This window comes from Athene noctua, chromosome 14 (assembly GCF_965140245.1).
Source record: "Athene noctua chromosome 14, bAthNoc1.hap1.1, whole genome shotgun sequence".
Classification (NCBI taxonomy): Eukaryota; Metazoa; Chordata; class Aves; order Strigiformes; family Strigidae; genus Athene; species Athene noctua.
Genome location: NC_134050.1, coordinates 1,408,411 through 1,425,145, shown reverse-complemented (window position 1 = coordinate 1,425,145; position 16,735 = coordinate 1,408,411). Strand labels below are relative to the sequence as shown.

At 42.7% G+C, this 16,735-nt stretch overlaps 1 protein-coding gene across 2 annotated transcripts in view; it reads left to right on the top strand.

The window, feature by feature from the left end:
* Positions 1–16,735, top strand: part of GALNT18 (polypeptide N-acetylgalactosaminyltransferase 18) — a 308,217-nt gene that overhangs the window by 93,467 nt on the left and 198,015 nt on the right. For both annotated transcript variants that reach the window (XM_074918427.1, XM_074918426.1), the window contains exon 6: positions 2,935–3,200. In XM_074918427.1, the coding sequence (XP_074774528.1) occupies positions 2,935–3,200 (266 nt within the window). The remainder of the gene's footprint in view (positions 1–2,934; positions 3,201–16,735) is intronic.

Genomic DNA, 16,735 nt, shown 5'->3' with positions numbered 1-16,735 from the left:
TCATGTATTAAAGCATCTGGAGGTTTTGCTATGAAGTCAAACAAGTTTTAACGGCTCAAATGAGGAGACAGGGAATGACTGTTCTGCTACTGAGGAGTGCAGCTTTGGTAGTAGGAGAATGTAGTTATAAATGAAATTACATTTTAAACATGATCAGAAAAATGTTGGGAGCAAAGGGCTAATGAGCTATTAATAGTTACTGTAATAAAAGGTTAATCGATTATGTGCTGTTATAAGCAACCCATTAGGCCTGTGAGACATGTTAGCCATCTTTTTTCAAACCTTTATGTCACTTCTGGATGTGCTGATGGTCATTAGTAACAAGTACTCTTCATATTTTGTTTATAAAAACAGTTATTTGTTAATATTTTATAAACTTCCATGGACAATATGACTTATTAATGATTGTTACTTGTCCCTTATCTGGATGGATTTCAGATAAGTTTTACTGTAAATTGAGAAGTCCAGGGCTAAATCCTGGATTCCGCCAGGGCTGAAGAACCTGTATTTTGTGACTGCAGGCAGAATTTACAAAGACTACAGTAAGTCTCGATAACGTTATTATTAAAGGCTAGTGATGTGGCCTTAGGGCTGTTGGTTGCTACCAGATGTGAGGCTGTAGCACTGAAGTACAGAGATAAAGAAACAGGAAAATAAATGATGCTGTAGACAAATGTTCATTGCAGACCATGCAAGATAAGCGCATTATGTGATGGAGCTATACTAGTATATTCTGTCAGTAGTTTGTCTTTTACAAAGCTTGAAATTGTTCATTGACTGGTCTGTTTAGCAAACTTTCCTGCGTTACTATTTTCCTAAAAATGTAAATGTATACTTTTTCCTAGTCAAACACCTTGTGTTACTTTTTCTGCTTTCCAAAGGAGTTCTCCTGTGCTAGCCTCCCTTAGTGTTCTCACTGGGGAAGTCCTTATCATTTGGCAGAAATTTCAGTTAGTTTTCAGAGAGACTTAGAATACTGAGGTGGCAGCTTCATTTGCAGAACTTACTGCAGCTTCTACTGGTGCTGGTTTTGTAGGTGTTGGGAGTATCCTTAATTTTTACAGTTTCTATGGAGTACCAGCTGATGGAAAGGAAGAAGTCATTCTGCCTTTGGGCAGGACACTTGCCTGCCTGCTCTCTTGACTACTGAGTCTTGCTTATAGTTAATTTTAAAACAACAACTTCAAACCCTAAGTCAAAGCATCTACTTCTATTAAGACAGTGAAATGTACACTCAGGATATGGCAAGGTTTGAATGCTCACACGTGTATGCTTCAGAGTAGTCGGTCCTGGTGTCTGCTGTGCTTTCTGCACCGGCAGGATAACCCCAGTGTAATGGTCAGTTGTGGAGGGTGACTACGGGCTGCAGTAGGATCCACAGCATTTGTTACTACTTGCTTTCACTGCATAATAAGTACTTAAAATATTTTTGGGATGTTAATTAACAGGTGTTTTATTGTTCCTAATACTGCTCATGCTAATGTTACATTTCTGTCATGAGACTACCAAAAGAAAGTGTTTTCATTTAGTATAGAAATCCCTATCTAATAGGAGTGGCAGAAATTGACCTATTGTGTGCCTTCTCTCACAATCGCTGTGATTTCATATTGAGAGGGATTTGCCTTTTTAGTGTGTTTCCAGTAGTGTCTGTAAAACGTGAGCTGAAGGGAGGAAAGCAGCGTGGATATGCTGAACTAAACTGGGAGTTACTGGTACTGTCTCTGATACTGAAGCTCGTTCTGGACCGGGTGTACTCCGGTGTAGCGGATTCCTGGGGAAGCGGGGGAGGCGCTGCATGGCTACTGGGGCTTGCCGGCGTGGACGCGAGCAACAATTGCTATTGCTAATACAGCCCCGGTGGGGAGGGCACGAACCCGCCGACAGACAGACGCCTGGGAACAGCGGCTGGTCGCTGGGTACCCGGAGCTGTGGAACCGGCAGCTCCGATGAGCCAAAGGCACGTCTCCGGTTTCGCCCCGCCAGGCGAAGGGACGGCTTGCCGTGGGAGCGCGTCTCGGGAGGGCGCGGGCTGCTCTGCCCAGCCGAGCGCTCACCTCGCAGCGACCGGGAGCTGGCGGCCGCCGCTTCCCACCCGGGCCGGGCGTTCTCTGCAGCCAGCGACGGGGATGGCCGGGAGGCGGCGGGGCACGGCCGGCGGCGGGGCCACAGCGCGCCTCTGTGTGCGCGCCTCTGTGTCCGCGCGTGTGCGCGCCTCTGTGTCCGCGCGTGTGCGCGCCTCTGTGTCCGCGCGTGTGCGCGCCTCTGTGTCCGCGCGTGTGCGCGCCTCTGTGTCCGCGCGTGTGCGCGCCTCTGTGTCCGCGCGTGTGCGCGCCTCTGTGTCCGCGCGTGTGCGCGCCTCTGTGTGCGCGCGCGAGGAGCAGGTGGGCCCCGCGGTAACCCCGCCCCGCGCGGGTCCCCGTCGGCCATACGGTGATGGCAGCAACCTCCGTGCCAGAGCAGGCTCGGTATTGGAGGAGGGGGCTGTCAATCCGCGGCCGAGCGAGCCCCGCTCCCCGGCAGGCTGCTCCCGGCTCTGACTCCGGAGCTGTGGCCGGTTGCGATGGGGAGCGGCGTCGGGGGGAACAAAGTTTGCAACACTTGGGCGCTCGGCTGCTCGCGTCCTTGATGCCGGTGGCAGGAGCCGGAGCCTGAGAGCAGCGGGCGGCCGGGCGGCCGGCACGCCTCGCCGTCTGCTGTCGGCACTGCTAGCGCAAAGTTTCAGCTATTTTAATGTACTAAAATCCAGGATTCCAATTATCAGCCCTCCCCACCCCCACCTCTCCTTCTAGGTAGGCGACAAATATCTTTTTTTATTCTGTGGATTAGAGAACTTTTTGCATGGAAATTTACTGACTTCTGAGTGCTCTCCGTATCGCGGAACGCGGGGAAAGGATTTATTTTCATCGCAGTCTATTTTTGTTTTCTGGATCACAGGATTTTTGGAGCTATATGGAGGGATCTCAGGATGGTGTGCACCAGGAAAACCAAAACTTTAGTGTCCACTTGCGTGATTTTGAGTGGAATGACTAACATCGTCTGCCTGCTGTACGTGGGCTGGGTCACCAACTACATTGCCAGTGTTTATGTGAAAGTGCAGGAGCCGATCTCAGAAAAAAAGTTAGAGGAAGACAAAGGGGACACTTTAAGGATTATAGAAAGGCTGGACCATTTGGAAAATGTCATCAAGCAGCACATCCAAGGTACCACCTTACCTCCCGCTTGCCTCCCCCCCACCCCACCCCACCCCGCCGCCTGCCGTGTGCAGTCTCCATACCCTCCCGCCGCGGTTGTCGTGTGCGCCTCTGACATTTCTGTCGCGATCGGGGAGAGCCGTTCCTCGGCCCGGCGGAGCCAGCGGCTGCGCGGGGGTTGCGCTGCCTGCGGGAGCCCCCGGCGGTGCCCGCCCAGAGCAGCGGCGGGGGGGACGGAGGGACGGCCCTGCCCTCCCTCCTCCTGGGGCAGCCTCCGCGCCGGGTGGCGAGCCGGGGCCGCCGGCTGCGGGAAGCCCTCCCCGGGCCGGGGCCGGCGGGCGGGGGCTCCGGGGCGGCTCGGCCCGGGCAGCGGCGGCGGCCCCGCCGGCCGGGGCTCGGCCTGGTGCTGGAATAAACCCGACCTCAGCTGGCTGTGGCTTCCTGAAGTCGGGGCTCCTCGGGGAGGGCTCGTCGCGAAGGGCAGGGGAGCCTCTTCCCGTGCTGATGTTATCGGCATTGTTTGGTGTGTGTTATTTCTCTGTTCCAAAATGGGTTGTTGCGAGGGGAATTTTTGTTCTCCTCCCCCTGTAAGCCTGAGTCTGCTAATCCGTGCCGAGAGTCTGTGTGTGTCCGGGTGTGCTCAGGGTTTTCACTTGGTGCTGCTGTAGTGCTGGGGTACACTTGGGATTATAACTGGGGCAATCTCCCATTTCTGTAATGCCTTTTTAATTTGATCTCCTTTTAATGGGAGCTCTGGGAGAAAGGTTTAAGTGGGCAAGTAGTGGGGGAGAATACGATTATTTCCTGGGAGTTTGGGATTTTACATGACTTTGCTTTGCTGGGTGATCTTGAGTGTATTCCTTTATATTTTCATCATCTGCATGGCATCATACAGTCATTCCCTCAGTCTGATAAGTGGGTTGGATAGTAAGGAGCCTGAGGGCTGGGGTAGGTGAGAGCTCTTACAAAACCTAGAGGGACCACCCTTGTCTGCTTCTGCATAACCTCTGCTGAATGTCCAAATCCCAATTGGAGTCTCCCCTAAATCTGAAAAGGGTGAGCAAACTGTCTGGTAAAGGATAGCTATCAACAGTGCAAAAAATAATCTTGCTTGCTTCTAGGCAGCTTTGGCCAACTGGCTTCTGGGAATATGAAGAAAGGTGGAGCAGACACACATCATCACCATACCTTCATTTCTCAGATATTCTTGTCATCTTGTGTAAATTAGTAAAATACTACTTTTTTTTTTTTTCTGGAGGATGAGTTATAGCAGCTCCTGCAAGTTTTAAGTTTTCTTATGCCATCCTTAAGTTTTTCTTGATTCCCAAAATGGGTTTTAAAAAGGAAATAGATTCTTGTCTGTGTGCCAGCGGAGTGCACTGTGGAAGTATGTATGAAGGCAGGGGTTTTTCAAAAGGCTCTGTTAAGAGATAAATGACATTAATTGACTTCTCAGATGAGGTTGGAGCAGAACTCCATCAGTTTTTTTGCTGTGAAGCTTGGATACTCTTATTTTTTTTCAAGGAAAATATTGGCATGTTCCTTTGGTCAGTGGGTCTTCTCAGAATAGTAGAGAAAGATATACTTACATCAGGGAGGTATAGCGTAGATTAGAGTATAAACTTTTTTGTGACTTTTTGTAACTATGCATAAACTGAACCAGAAGATATTTTTTGTAAGTAACATTTGTATGGAAGTTGAAGAGAGTCTTCTAAAAATAAAGTGAATGGTCTGGTAATAAATACTAAAATAAATTTAGAGGAAAAAAATGAAGTTTACAAAGTTCTCATACCTCACTGAAACCACTTACTTGTTAAGATGAATAAATAAATAAAAAACCACGGTGCATTATCCCTAAGTGGATTTTCTGTGCGTTTACTTGCCAAATCATAGTAACTGGAGTTCACAAGGAATTCCTGTGGCAGAGATTGCAGAATAAGATGTTATTTTAATCAGATTTTGTTCAGCACTATGAGATGCTCTGAATTCTGGGTCGTGGTGCAAAACTCACTGAAGTCATTAGAAGGAATATCCCAAACTTGACTGGGTTTGGAATGAGCTTGAAGGTCAGCTTTAAGAAATTACAAGTTTGAGATTCGTTGCCATAAATTGGGTAAACCAGCTGCTGTAATGGTTCTGGATAAGGCCGTGAGGGTTATCTGTAGTTTGCTATTAAACTTTTCCTTGGACCACTTTTTTTATGTTGGGAGAGAGGCGTCAGTAGCTCAGATGTTCTGCAGTGCTGAACAGGCATGAAATTAGCAGGGGTAATAGAACTGCATCCTGTAGGATATCCTGCAAATGCCAGAGAGCTTTAACTGCCACAGTTTACACATGGGGTTACGCTAATATTTCATTTTAATTTGTTTTCTGATTGAATTGTTTAATTGGATTCCATCTGTGAATTTCTTTAGCATATAAATTTCAGTCTTGTAATATTTTATCAAGTGTCCTGGAAATGAGGAGGAGTAAGAGATGCCTTCATATAAAACACTTTTAAAAGTTTGTATTTTTAAAAAGATGTTTTCACAGCAAGATAGATATCAGACTGAAAAGAGATTTGCAGCTAAGAGAAGTTCAGAGAGTATGAAAGTGTGCATGCCTCGTGTTTGGACAGAACAGTATGGGAAGGGAAATATTGGTATTGGTGTTGGCCAAGAATGGAAAAGTTTTAATGCACAGATATGTACCTGCCATATTGCACATCTTACAGTGCTCTGTGTTCACACTTCTGCAAATGTTGTAGGATAATCATTTCTCTGCATGCATTTTCTGGGTGCTGAAAATGGAGTGAGAGCATGTGTGCCTGCTCTGCCTGTGTGGTGCTTCTCTGCTTCCTTCTCTCCTCGTTCAGTTCATTTCTGTCGTGTCGCCTGTGGGCGTGCTGTGCGAGTCACGCATCTGTGTGCTGACTTCGGTGGTGGGCAGTGTGGGGCAGGATTGGCAGCGTTGCAGTCTAGTTGGGCAATATGGACTCCAGGAAGAAGTATTTTGCGGAGTGGAAGCATGATGCTGGAATTTAAGCTTAGGCTTGGGAATTATAGATTCTTGGCTTGTGGCCTGCCACAGTTTACAAGATGGTTTTGGTCAAGTCACTTCACCTTCTTCCAGCGATGATGAGGTGCATGCTTTTCTATGGCAGTGTGTTGTGGTGATCGTGGTGTTGATTACGTCCGAGTACAACCTGGCTAGTACTAAAAGGTTCTCCTCCTGCCCCACCCCAAATCCTTTGTAGGAGGCATATGTTTTATGCTAGCAGGCAACCCACTGAGAGAAACTTTTATTTTCCTCTTCCTTTTTGAGTTTGCAAGCAAGATGGTGTGTTTTCTGAGATTGTGTGTGTGTTTTCTGTGTGTGAAAGAAACTGAGGAAAGGACTGGATGGATAGTCTTGTGCAAAATGCAGTCCTTTATGTCTAATAAAGGTGTGTGGCACATGTATAATATAGCACTAATGAGCTTTCTTACCAGAAAGTATACTTTAAAGGGCTAAGGCTAATGAATTCATGTTAAATAAAATATCTGTGGTTCCAACCCAGAATTTGAAATGTTTTTTGCAGTTTAATCTGAAAACAGCATGTTCTGTTGAGTTCACAAGGAACATACTGGTTCAGAAAACCCCAAATACTCTCATTTTATTAAAATCAATACAAGCATGCTTCAGACAGATCACAACACATCGTACATCTTAATAATGCATCATGCACTGGCTCTGCCCTGAGTTGTGTGTACAGTTGGAAGATTGTTTGAGCAGGCAGGCTGCTCTTAATCTGATGCTTGGTTTTTAACAATGACAAGAGGAAAAACACTAGCAAGAGAGCAATTTATTGTTTTCTGCAGCCTAGCTGTAGGCCGTCATAGGTAATGAGTTGAACCTTTTTATGGAAAAGCTGTGCCATGGTTAAGCTGATACCATTTAAACCACCTCATGTATGCGGTCCTGTTTGTTGTCTTATGCAATGTCATTTTAATATTTTTCAGTTTTCCTAGGTTTAATCAGATGATGTTTGTGTTCCAGCAGTATTTGAAAAGGTTATGGACTGTGAAGTCTATGAAATGAACTTGCTTCCTCACTTGCCCCGCCCTTGGGACCTAAACAGAATTAATGAATTACTTGCAGTCAATACATAGAGTAGATCTAAGTTAAAGTTGTAAACACACAGTTCATTTCTGGACCAGTTGAGTTCTTAGTAATCATACATTGATCTTAAATAAGACATCTGTGTTGTACTAGACTTTGGTCCCTCATCTTTTCAAGCTGCTGCATCTGTTGTCATAAATGGAATGTCAAGCACTGTGTGGACTTACTTTGGGAAATTGGTAGGAGAGGAGATGGATGTGTTATATCTCAACCTGCTGCTTAGTATGATTTGCTCTGTGGATTTACTTCAGCTGATGTTAGCTGTCCCATCGCTGGATATCTAATCACCGTGTGGTCCGATGGGCGAGGGAGAGATGGCCAGTGTGTGGTTCATTCCTTGTGTCTTGGACAGGTGTTGGGGTGGATCGATCGGCTTTTGGCCATTACATATTTTGAGTATGGGAAGTAGGTCAACCCAGATTTTTAATTTTAGCAGTCTAAAGGTTTGGGTAAGTAAATTCCATGTTTGTTTATTTCTTGATCTCAAAGGTGGGGAAGAATGTAGTATATAAACATTGGTTTGATAGCTGTCCTTTGCAGCCTGGTTAGCTACCTGGGCTCCGTAAAGTCAGGCTTGCTAGGGTTCACATGGCCACCCCACCATGTCTCTTACTCTTGTGGTGCTTTCCTTTTGGGAGGGATCAATTTTGTTAAATCCCCACAGTTTCTTTCTCTCAAGCTCAAAAGCAATTAGGCATGTTTATCACTGACTGCAGTGTATTTATTCTACGGAGAAACAACTCGGCAGTACACGGTAGCCCTGGGAACACAGCTCTTGCTCCACTACAGAGGGGCTCTCTCTACAGAGAGACCTGCTGTCCCCACGTAACTAATTGCAAGAGAAGGAGCTACTTGGATATGTAAGACATGCAGGATTAATCCCATTATTTTTTCTCTTTAGGCTGTGACTTCTCAAGTTATTCTAGATTGCTGCATGTCAGTGCAGATTAATTTGAATTTAACTTTCATGTTCTTCCATGCTTAGGAATGGGTGCACTAAAGAAAACCTTAATAAAGTGATTTCAGCTAGAAGACTTAAATTGCTATAAATTTTCAAACATTGCTGGAGGTGCAGGTGTTTCGAGGACCATCTACTGAAGACTTAATGATATTGATTATGTTGACTACAACTTGCTTATTATTACTATTATTAAAGTTAACTTTTTTGTGCTTTTAATATCTTTAGTTCTAACTGTATTCTTCCTTGGTGGTTCTTCCACCAAGGATGTATTTTCCTATGGTTAGGATGCAATGGCAAAAACGAAGGAGTGGTGGTCTGGCCTTGTTAAGGCATCTGGAGGTCAGATGATTCCTTTCATGATTTAAGGTGGGGGTTTTTTTCAGGATAAGTTTTGGTTTTGTTTTGGGGTTTTTTTGTGGCTTTTTTCTGTCAGCTAGATTGCTCTATTAATTCTTCAGGTTTATACAATGGGAATAGCATGTCAGTTGCCTTTTTTTTTTTTTTTTTGAGAGTGAGTCTTTTGGGCCAGAAACAAGAAAAACTTTATTTGGCTACAAAGTGAGAGTGAATGGTAGCTCTGTAGTTGGGAAGGAATTGACCTGGATTCTGTTCCTTCAATCTAGACAGTTTCTGTAGTTCACATGAAAGTCTTCAACAAAACATTAAAAAATGATTCGGGAGCAGAGGCTGCTAACTGTGACTTCTGTGCCCTCTGCAAGTTCTCTTATTGCTAAGCTAGAGAATTTTGATTTTTCTCTCTGAAAAACATTTCTGTTGACACTTGTTATCTCTGCATAATGGCACAGCTTCAGTGGAAAGAGCAGATTGAGTACTACAGTCTTTGAACAAATGATTTATAGGCTGTGCAGAGATTGAGGTTCAGAGATTAAGCTATTCTGCTTCAGGTTCTGGACTCAGCTTGTTGTTTCATTTATGCTGGCTAGGTGTCTCTTCGGAAACATTGCTCAGGTTGACACAGCCTGCAGCTGTGCAGAGATTCACATTTAGGTCTTTTGAGTTTCTGTTAGACTGTTACACCCATTTTAGTACTAATGACCAAAACATAGGTAAATACCTATTAAAAGAAACATAAAGCAAGACCTACAGATTGCTGCTGGGAATTGTGTTATTTGTGACATCAGCTTGGTCCCAGTGTCCTGCTCTCTCCTGGCACCATCTGCCTCAGCAGCCCCGTGTAAAAGCACTTCCCCTTGGGCGTACCATGGCCTGGGGGGGACTGTGATCTGCCACTTCACTGTTGTGCCTACAGGGGGGAAGGCAGAGAGCAGTGGGAGGTGTGACTTCTCTCAGGGCCCGGGACTCAGAGGAGCCTGGTGCTGAGGCTGCTGAATGATGTGATATGTCTGTTCTTGTTTGCTGGGTCAGAAAAAGATGGCTGTATCTGTACCCAAGGTACACTGTCCATATTTCTGAAACAAATGCAAGAGTGTTACTGTACACTGAGGTCAAGACTTTTGGCTCCTACATGCTAATGATACTTTCTGTTTAGCGAACAGGACAAAACTCTAAAATCACATTCCTGTGTATTTTTTGTTTGTGACTACTGTGTTTTTTTCTCTTGCCTGAGCTGAGTGTTTATGAAAGAGTCCGGTACTCTGCATCCAGTAGTACAGGATCTGGACCTGCAAGTGCATGTGTGCACAATAATGAGGCTTTCCATTATATTATAAAAAGAGACTACAAAGTCTTGTTTATCACAGAGCCTGACATGGACTATGTGGTTTCTCCACTGTCTCTAGGGCCAAAAGGTTGAAATTGTTGCCTGCCTCTATCTATCGTTGTACAGAAACAGTTTAATTTAATTGTGTTCAACAGAAAAGTCTTGGCATCACCATTATACTATGAAAGCATGCATATGCTGCAGTATGATGGGATAAGCTAGTACTATCCATCTGAATGTTGTAGACCTGGTATGTAAATAAAATCTACATGATTTAAAAAAGGGACTATTGGGCTCAGATCTTGAGTGGCAGTTGTGAAGATGGTTTAGCTGCCTTCCCAAGGATCATGGGGAGGCCTTGGTTGCCATTAGAACAGCCCAGGAGCTTGATCATCAACTGTTAATCTGTGGAGTGTGGCAAGGGACATAACGGGACATGAGTCATCTTTAGCTGACCACCTTTGGCTGTCCTCATTTATTGCAGCCCTAAGACTATGTTGTTAGCTATGCTTGGCCTAGAGATTGGGGACTGGACTTGCTGTGGTGTCTGGTGGTCGTCCCTGAGTCCAGAGCAGATATTGTGTGACTGCTGATAATTAGTGACATAATTTACTGGTCCACAGCTAGCAAAACTACTTAAATTTCTGTCCAATGCAAAAAAGAAAAATAACTTTGTATCATGTCATGCATCCTCTGAGATGAATTCTTCATCTGCTATATTATTTTCCTTTTAATTTCCCTTTATTTGTTTAAAAATATCTTCTAGTCTTCCTTCTTTTGTTCCCTAAGTCACTTCCTTGTTTTGTTCACTTGAGAAATAGCTCAGTAACAGGCTCTTGGGTGGGACAGTGTGGACAGATACACTGAAATTGCCAGGTACCTGAAACTTAATTCTGCCTTCATGCTCCTGTTACCATTAAATCTATTCTGACTGCAGTTGTGCAGTGCAGATGTGTTCTCTGTGTATCAACGTTGTTTCCGTTTTCTTCATAAATTCTCTTTGCTCAAGTGGTGTTTTGTAACCAAGGTGCTATTTTTAACCTGATATCCTGAGTTTCCTGAGGCAAAAGCAGAGATCTTTAGGAGCCAAAACCATGACTGTAATTATTACAGCTGTCCAGCACCTACTTGGCTTTGAAAAGGAGCAAATGAGAATATTCTAAACTTTTTTTTTTTTTTATAATATGGAGATTGGAAGATCCAAGCTGCTACCTTGAAATTCTCTGCCTTTAAAATGCCAGAATGTGTCTTCTCACATCCCTAATGGATTCTTACTGTATTCTCAAATTATTTTAAAATTTTATTACTTCTATGACAGTAACACTGTGACAGCTAGCTGAAATCCCAGCTGCCTTGTGATCAGTCCTGTACAAATGTGTAGTGGAACCCTTGACTCAGAGATCTTGGTCTCCATGGATAAGATCTACAGGAGCTGGGTGGAGAGAGAGATACCGAGAACTGATATGGCCAAACTTACACAGACTGTTGGTGGCAGGTTTGACTCACTGCTGGAGCTGCTCAGATGAATCAGACAGAAAGTCAAGTCTTCTCCGTTAGTAACAGCCCAGAGAGCGTGTGAATCCTGCAGCAGGCAAACGTCGCAGTGTCATGTAGTAGCCATGTCTGTTCTCCCACCGTAGATCTTGGCCTTGCTGACATGAATCTGAGACTGACATGAGCTCTGAAGTATGAGATTAGATATCTCTCCCAACATGCATGTTACAATTAGCACATCTTAAATACCACATAATTGCCTATTCTCTGCTTGTATCTTGAAAATTCATTATCTCAGTGACCTTGTGTCAGTAATGTCAGTGGGAGTGTGGAAATCCTATTGTAGTTTAGGTTTTGCCATTTCCTACCTCCTAAATCAACCCCCTTATTTTAAATGTGAATGGTTGAATTTTCCTTTTGTTAGAGCTGTCACAGGTGATCTCTGAGAAAAGAGGATTTTTATAAGCAGCTTTCTGAAGAATATAAGTGATAACATTTCGGTTTTTTCTTCATAGACAAATGGTCATTCTCGTATTTATTTTAGGGAGATAATAAAGATTTTTAGATTGTGTAACTTGCCCAAGTGTAATCTGAATCTAGCTAGAGATCTGTTTCGTGAATCATCCAACTATTGCAGTGAATTACCTGTCCCTGCTTTCATGGTGGATTCAAATTCCTTTGAAGCTTTTCTTTCTGCATCAAGTCATGACTTGCCAGAGGCTTTGCAAGAAGGTTTGGTATGTCTCAGGTAAAAGAAAAACTGTCAGATAAACTTTTCCAGCACAGCAGACTCAGTGAGTCTGTCCTCACATCCATTACAGAATTATCACTGCAATAAAGTTACAGTTAGAGACAACGCCTTTTGGGATTTCTCTGTGCACAGAATAAATAAGGCTTGCAGAAGAAAGCACAGAATAGTTTTTAAAATAACCTTGTTCCATTTGTTTGTTTTTCTCTGAGGTATTTATAATTTTACCAGCTGTATATTGTATCATCACATGATGCCATCATTTCCCTCTTCTACGTGTGCTGACAGGAATATTTTAAGTTTCTCAAGCAAAGGGTGGGGGAATAGCATGCTGTAATTGCTGTGGTATTTCTGTTTAGAAGACATGTTCACTTCATGTGTAACAGTTTGAAGGATGGGGAAAGTCAGGGAGGAAAGAAGTATAGAAAAAGCTGAAGGCTGCATAGGACTACCTGAATGTTTTATTCTTTTTTAGTTAATATGGAAGTACAGTTACTGAGTGGAAACTGTTGAGCTTCCAGTAGTGTTACTGAAGCTGGTGAAACTAGTGCTATTGAGTTTCCATGGAGTGAAAAGAAGTGATGCACCATTTCTGATTCTATTTTGAAAGCCTTTTACTTTCTTCTTGCTCTCAAAGCCAGTTTCACACCTAGTAGATTATTACAAATATTTACTTGTTATTTAAAACCAAATCTAGCATTCAAAATGGAAGCCTTAAATCTGTTTGATTTAGTTTATACAGACCTTTTAAAACGTGTAGTATCTTTAATGAAGTAAGAAATATTTAGCTTTCATACAATCAGAATATCATAGGCAAGATACTGGTCTTGGCACCAGAAATATTTCACTGTTGGTCTCCAATATATAATCATGTATTGTTGTTTCGATCCTGTTTTTTCAAGAGGCAGTAGAGTTAGTGCTCTGTGACTTTACAACATGATGTCAGCCATAAAGGATTATGACATCATTAAATAGATGTAATTGAATGAGATATTTTAAGCTTGTGTTTAGCTAATATTTTCACATGGTTGTAAAGCCATATAAGTTTAAAATTAATTTTGAACTGTTAGACATAAACCAAGCAAACCAACAATAAACCCCCCCCCTCAAGTTCCAAAGGGATGTATACAGCCATACATAACACCAGGAGGACTAGTGAATTTATGCACTAAAAGCAGCAAGGCCAGAAAAAGCAGTAGCAGAATGATGACAGAAGACTTGCGTTTGGATAGATCATTCCCCCTTGCAGCTCTCATTTCTCTAAACGCAGGCATTGTAACAGGAATGCTTCTGGTATAGAAACATTTTAATCTCACTGATTTATTGTTATACTTCATATAAATGCAATTCTATCAACAGACTGAGTTTTTCAGCACAGTTATGTCTTTCTTACATGAAAATAGTTTAAAAGCACCTTCACAGTGCTAATTCTACTACTCTATTTTCGTTTAAGTATTGAGAAAAATTTTGCATGTAAATGAATATGGAACTATGTATAAAATATTTACATCAGATATTCTCTATATAATAACTATATCTCTACGTATAAATGTATGTATGCGTTTTTAATGGTTACTCTATGGATCCATATGTCTTGTCTGGAAGGCAGGAAGGGTCTTCACCATTGCCTGATCTGGGCTGACATGGACAAGTTTGTAAACGGCAATGCAAGTACTGAAACAAGAACTTGATTAGAGCCAATGGAGGGTGTTTGCGTAGTACCTCAGTATGGTGGCTACAGGAGGAGGCTCCTGCAGTCTGAAAATGCAAAGGACAGAAGTATTGCCCGAAGTGTGTTAGAATCAGATTTTCAGACAGTTGTTAGCGCTCTCTGCGGTAATTGAGTAATAGCTGACGGCTAAAGTGAACCCTGCACATTTCATCAGTTATTAGTGGAGGCTGTTCTCAGGATGACTGACTGCTGTAGAAGCAGGTAGAACACTGGGTCACAGAGTGAAGGGGGAGCCACGCTATTGATTTCTCATTTGAAGAAGTAAGCAAAGGTAGAGCTTTTTGTCTTGCAGTGTCTAGCTCTTGAGGGTAGATTTTTAATCATTCAGCCCTAGATTCTTTTTTCATAATTGAGAAATAATCTGCTATTGGAGAATTTTTAAATGTATAAAGAGTAAAGTCCTTGTACTGAGGAAGCCTGGAGACTTGAAGACACGTAAAAGGAAATTTACTGTCGTAATGTGTGAAACATTCCTTGGCTCCTTGCAGTAACAACATGTCAATACACTTTTGTCTGCTTGACAATATGTAGGAAATGCCTTTGATTTTGTAAAATTGCATGTAATTTCTCAACATTCCTTTTGATTCTATTGATTAAAGCTTTTCTGCCTTGCCTAGAGACATTAAATAGCAAGCAATCTGCTAAAAATGGATTGGCAACATTCCTGAAAATTAACATTAAAAAGCCCCAACTATTTGTGTTCTGAGATGAAGAGGAGAACAAAAGCTTCAGTTGCAGGCTGGCAAAAGGTTGCAGTACCTGGTCAAACACTGGTATTGTCTGCATACTGTGGAGGAAGAGACGCTGTGTAAAAAACCACACAGGTACCAGGTGATGTATGTAAAAGTGTCCTTGCAAACGCTGTCCCACATGGCTGGCTGTTTGCCACCTGTACCAGTTATACAGGAATTGATGGATTATCAGCCATTCAGCCCAAAGTACTCGTCATGCAGGTGCCAACAGTGAAACGTGCTGATCCCAGTTGCTAGCTCAGTGTACCTAAGCGTAGGTTACAGAGTAATCCCCATCCCCCCGAGCTTTGTTAATACAGTGAGGTGGCAAATATAAAACTGGCAGATCATGGAGAGGTTTAGGTTTAAGTTATACTTTGTTATACTCACCAATGATTTTCTGATTGCACTTTGTTATTATCTTTGTGTGAGCAGCTTTTAGACTATGCTCAAGTTGTGAACATGCTTATATGAATAAGAACTCTCAGTATGTTTGCAGTGTTGGGACAACGATAGAGGGTAAGTTTCTTGGCAGGTTAAGACAAAGATCGTGTGTATGGAACAGCTTTTGTGGCTGGTTTTGCCAGGTAAGAATTCCATAAAAAGTCCATTGGTTGCCCTAGGGAAAGAAGGTACGGGGAGGAAGGATTTCTCCATACTGTGTGTGTTGGCACAGATTCAGTGGAAGATAATTCTGGATATTTGCTTCTGCAGCAATTGAATTATCCTGTTAACTGTCCAATTAAGACAAACTTTGAGTAGTAAAGCCGACTATGCAGGTACTGTGCATTTGCACCCTTGTTGCTACTGAAAGTTGTCACATCTTTATGTGAAAGTGAGAACGAGGAAGTCCTGGTAGGGACTGTTCTGTCTTGGAGTTTTTTCCTTACATTAGAAGCCTTAAAATACCGATAGATATTATTTTGGATTATGTTCTTTCTACATAACAGAGGGTCCCTGGACTGAGTTCTCAGTCAGTGTGAATGTACTCAAAGTTCTTGCTTTAAATGTTTTCCTGTGTCGGACTCTCATAAATTTGTCATTGCTACGCTGCAGTAATTAATACATCTGAGATACTGTGGGGCTTGGAACTGAGCAGAATGATCCGCAAAGAACAGTATGAAAATCAATAAGACGTTTCCTCTGTCCCCTGGTACCTCAGATTCTGCCCTGGATACCCACAGGACTGGTTGGGATCAAGAAGGGTGTCTCTTACTTGCCTCACATCTGTGGAGCTCCTTTTCTCGTATCACCATCTAAGCAATTGGGTCTGAAGCATAAACAAGGGGATGGGAAGGAAGAATCAAAAGTATCCACAAGTGTAAAAGATAATGTAGTTATTAGAGGGATTATGTAAAATGCTATGTTAAGTTACAGGCAATGGCAAATACTTAGCAGTGTGTTCTCTGCTGACTGTCTGTTTTTAAAACTTGTGCTTGTCTAGCACCTAGCCAGCTAGGCTGTTCTTGTATGTCAGTGTGCAGAATTGTCTGGCTGTTTTTACAGGGAACATGGGGCAGAGAATGTGAGAGTTTTAGCCACAATGGCAAATGGTCAGTGCAAGGTATGACAGAAAAAAAAAAGATAAAATAATAATGTAGGATGTAGCAGCTTAGCTTTGCTACAGTGAGTTAATAAAAAGTGCACATTTGTACTTTTAAAAAAATCATTTTTAATGTTCATGCGGCAGGTTTATTAAGAGTGACTTTGAATTTGCCTTTCTGCTATTTGATGAGAACAGATGTTATTTTCTCCCAACTTCTTGACACCTGGAACTGGCAAAATTCCCCAAGCTCATTAAATTATCATCCAACAAGCAGGGTTTATTCAAGCAATTTACCTACAAGGGCCAATTCAACACAAGGTGGAAAAAATACCCTTTTCACTGAATTTAAAATAAACTCAAGAGGAATCTGACTAATTTCATCAAAATGAGTAGCTGTGTCTTTTAGATTAAAAAAAAGGCAATTTTATGAAGTCATGCCCTTCTTCAGTATGTGAGTCTTGAGAAGACTCAAGACTCAAAGATGATAAACCACAGGTTTTTGTTGCATCTT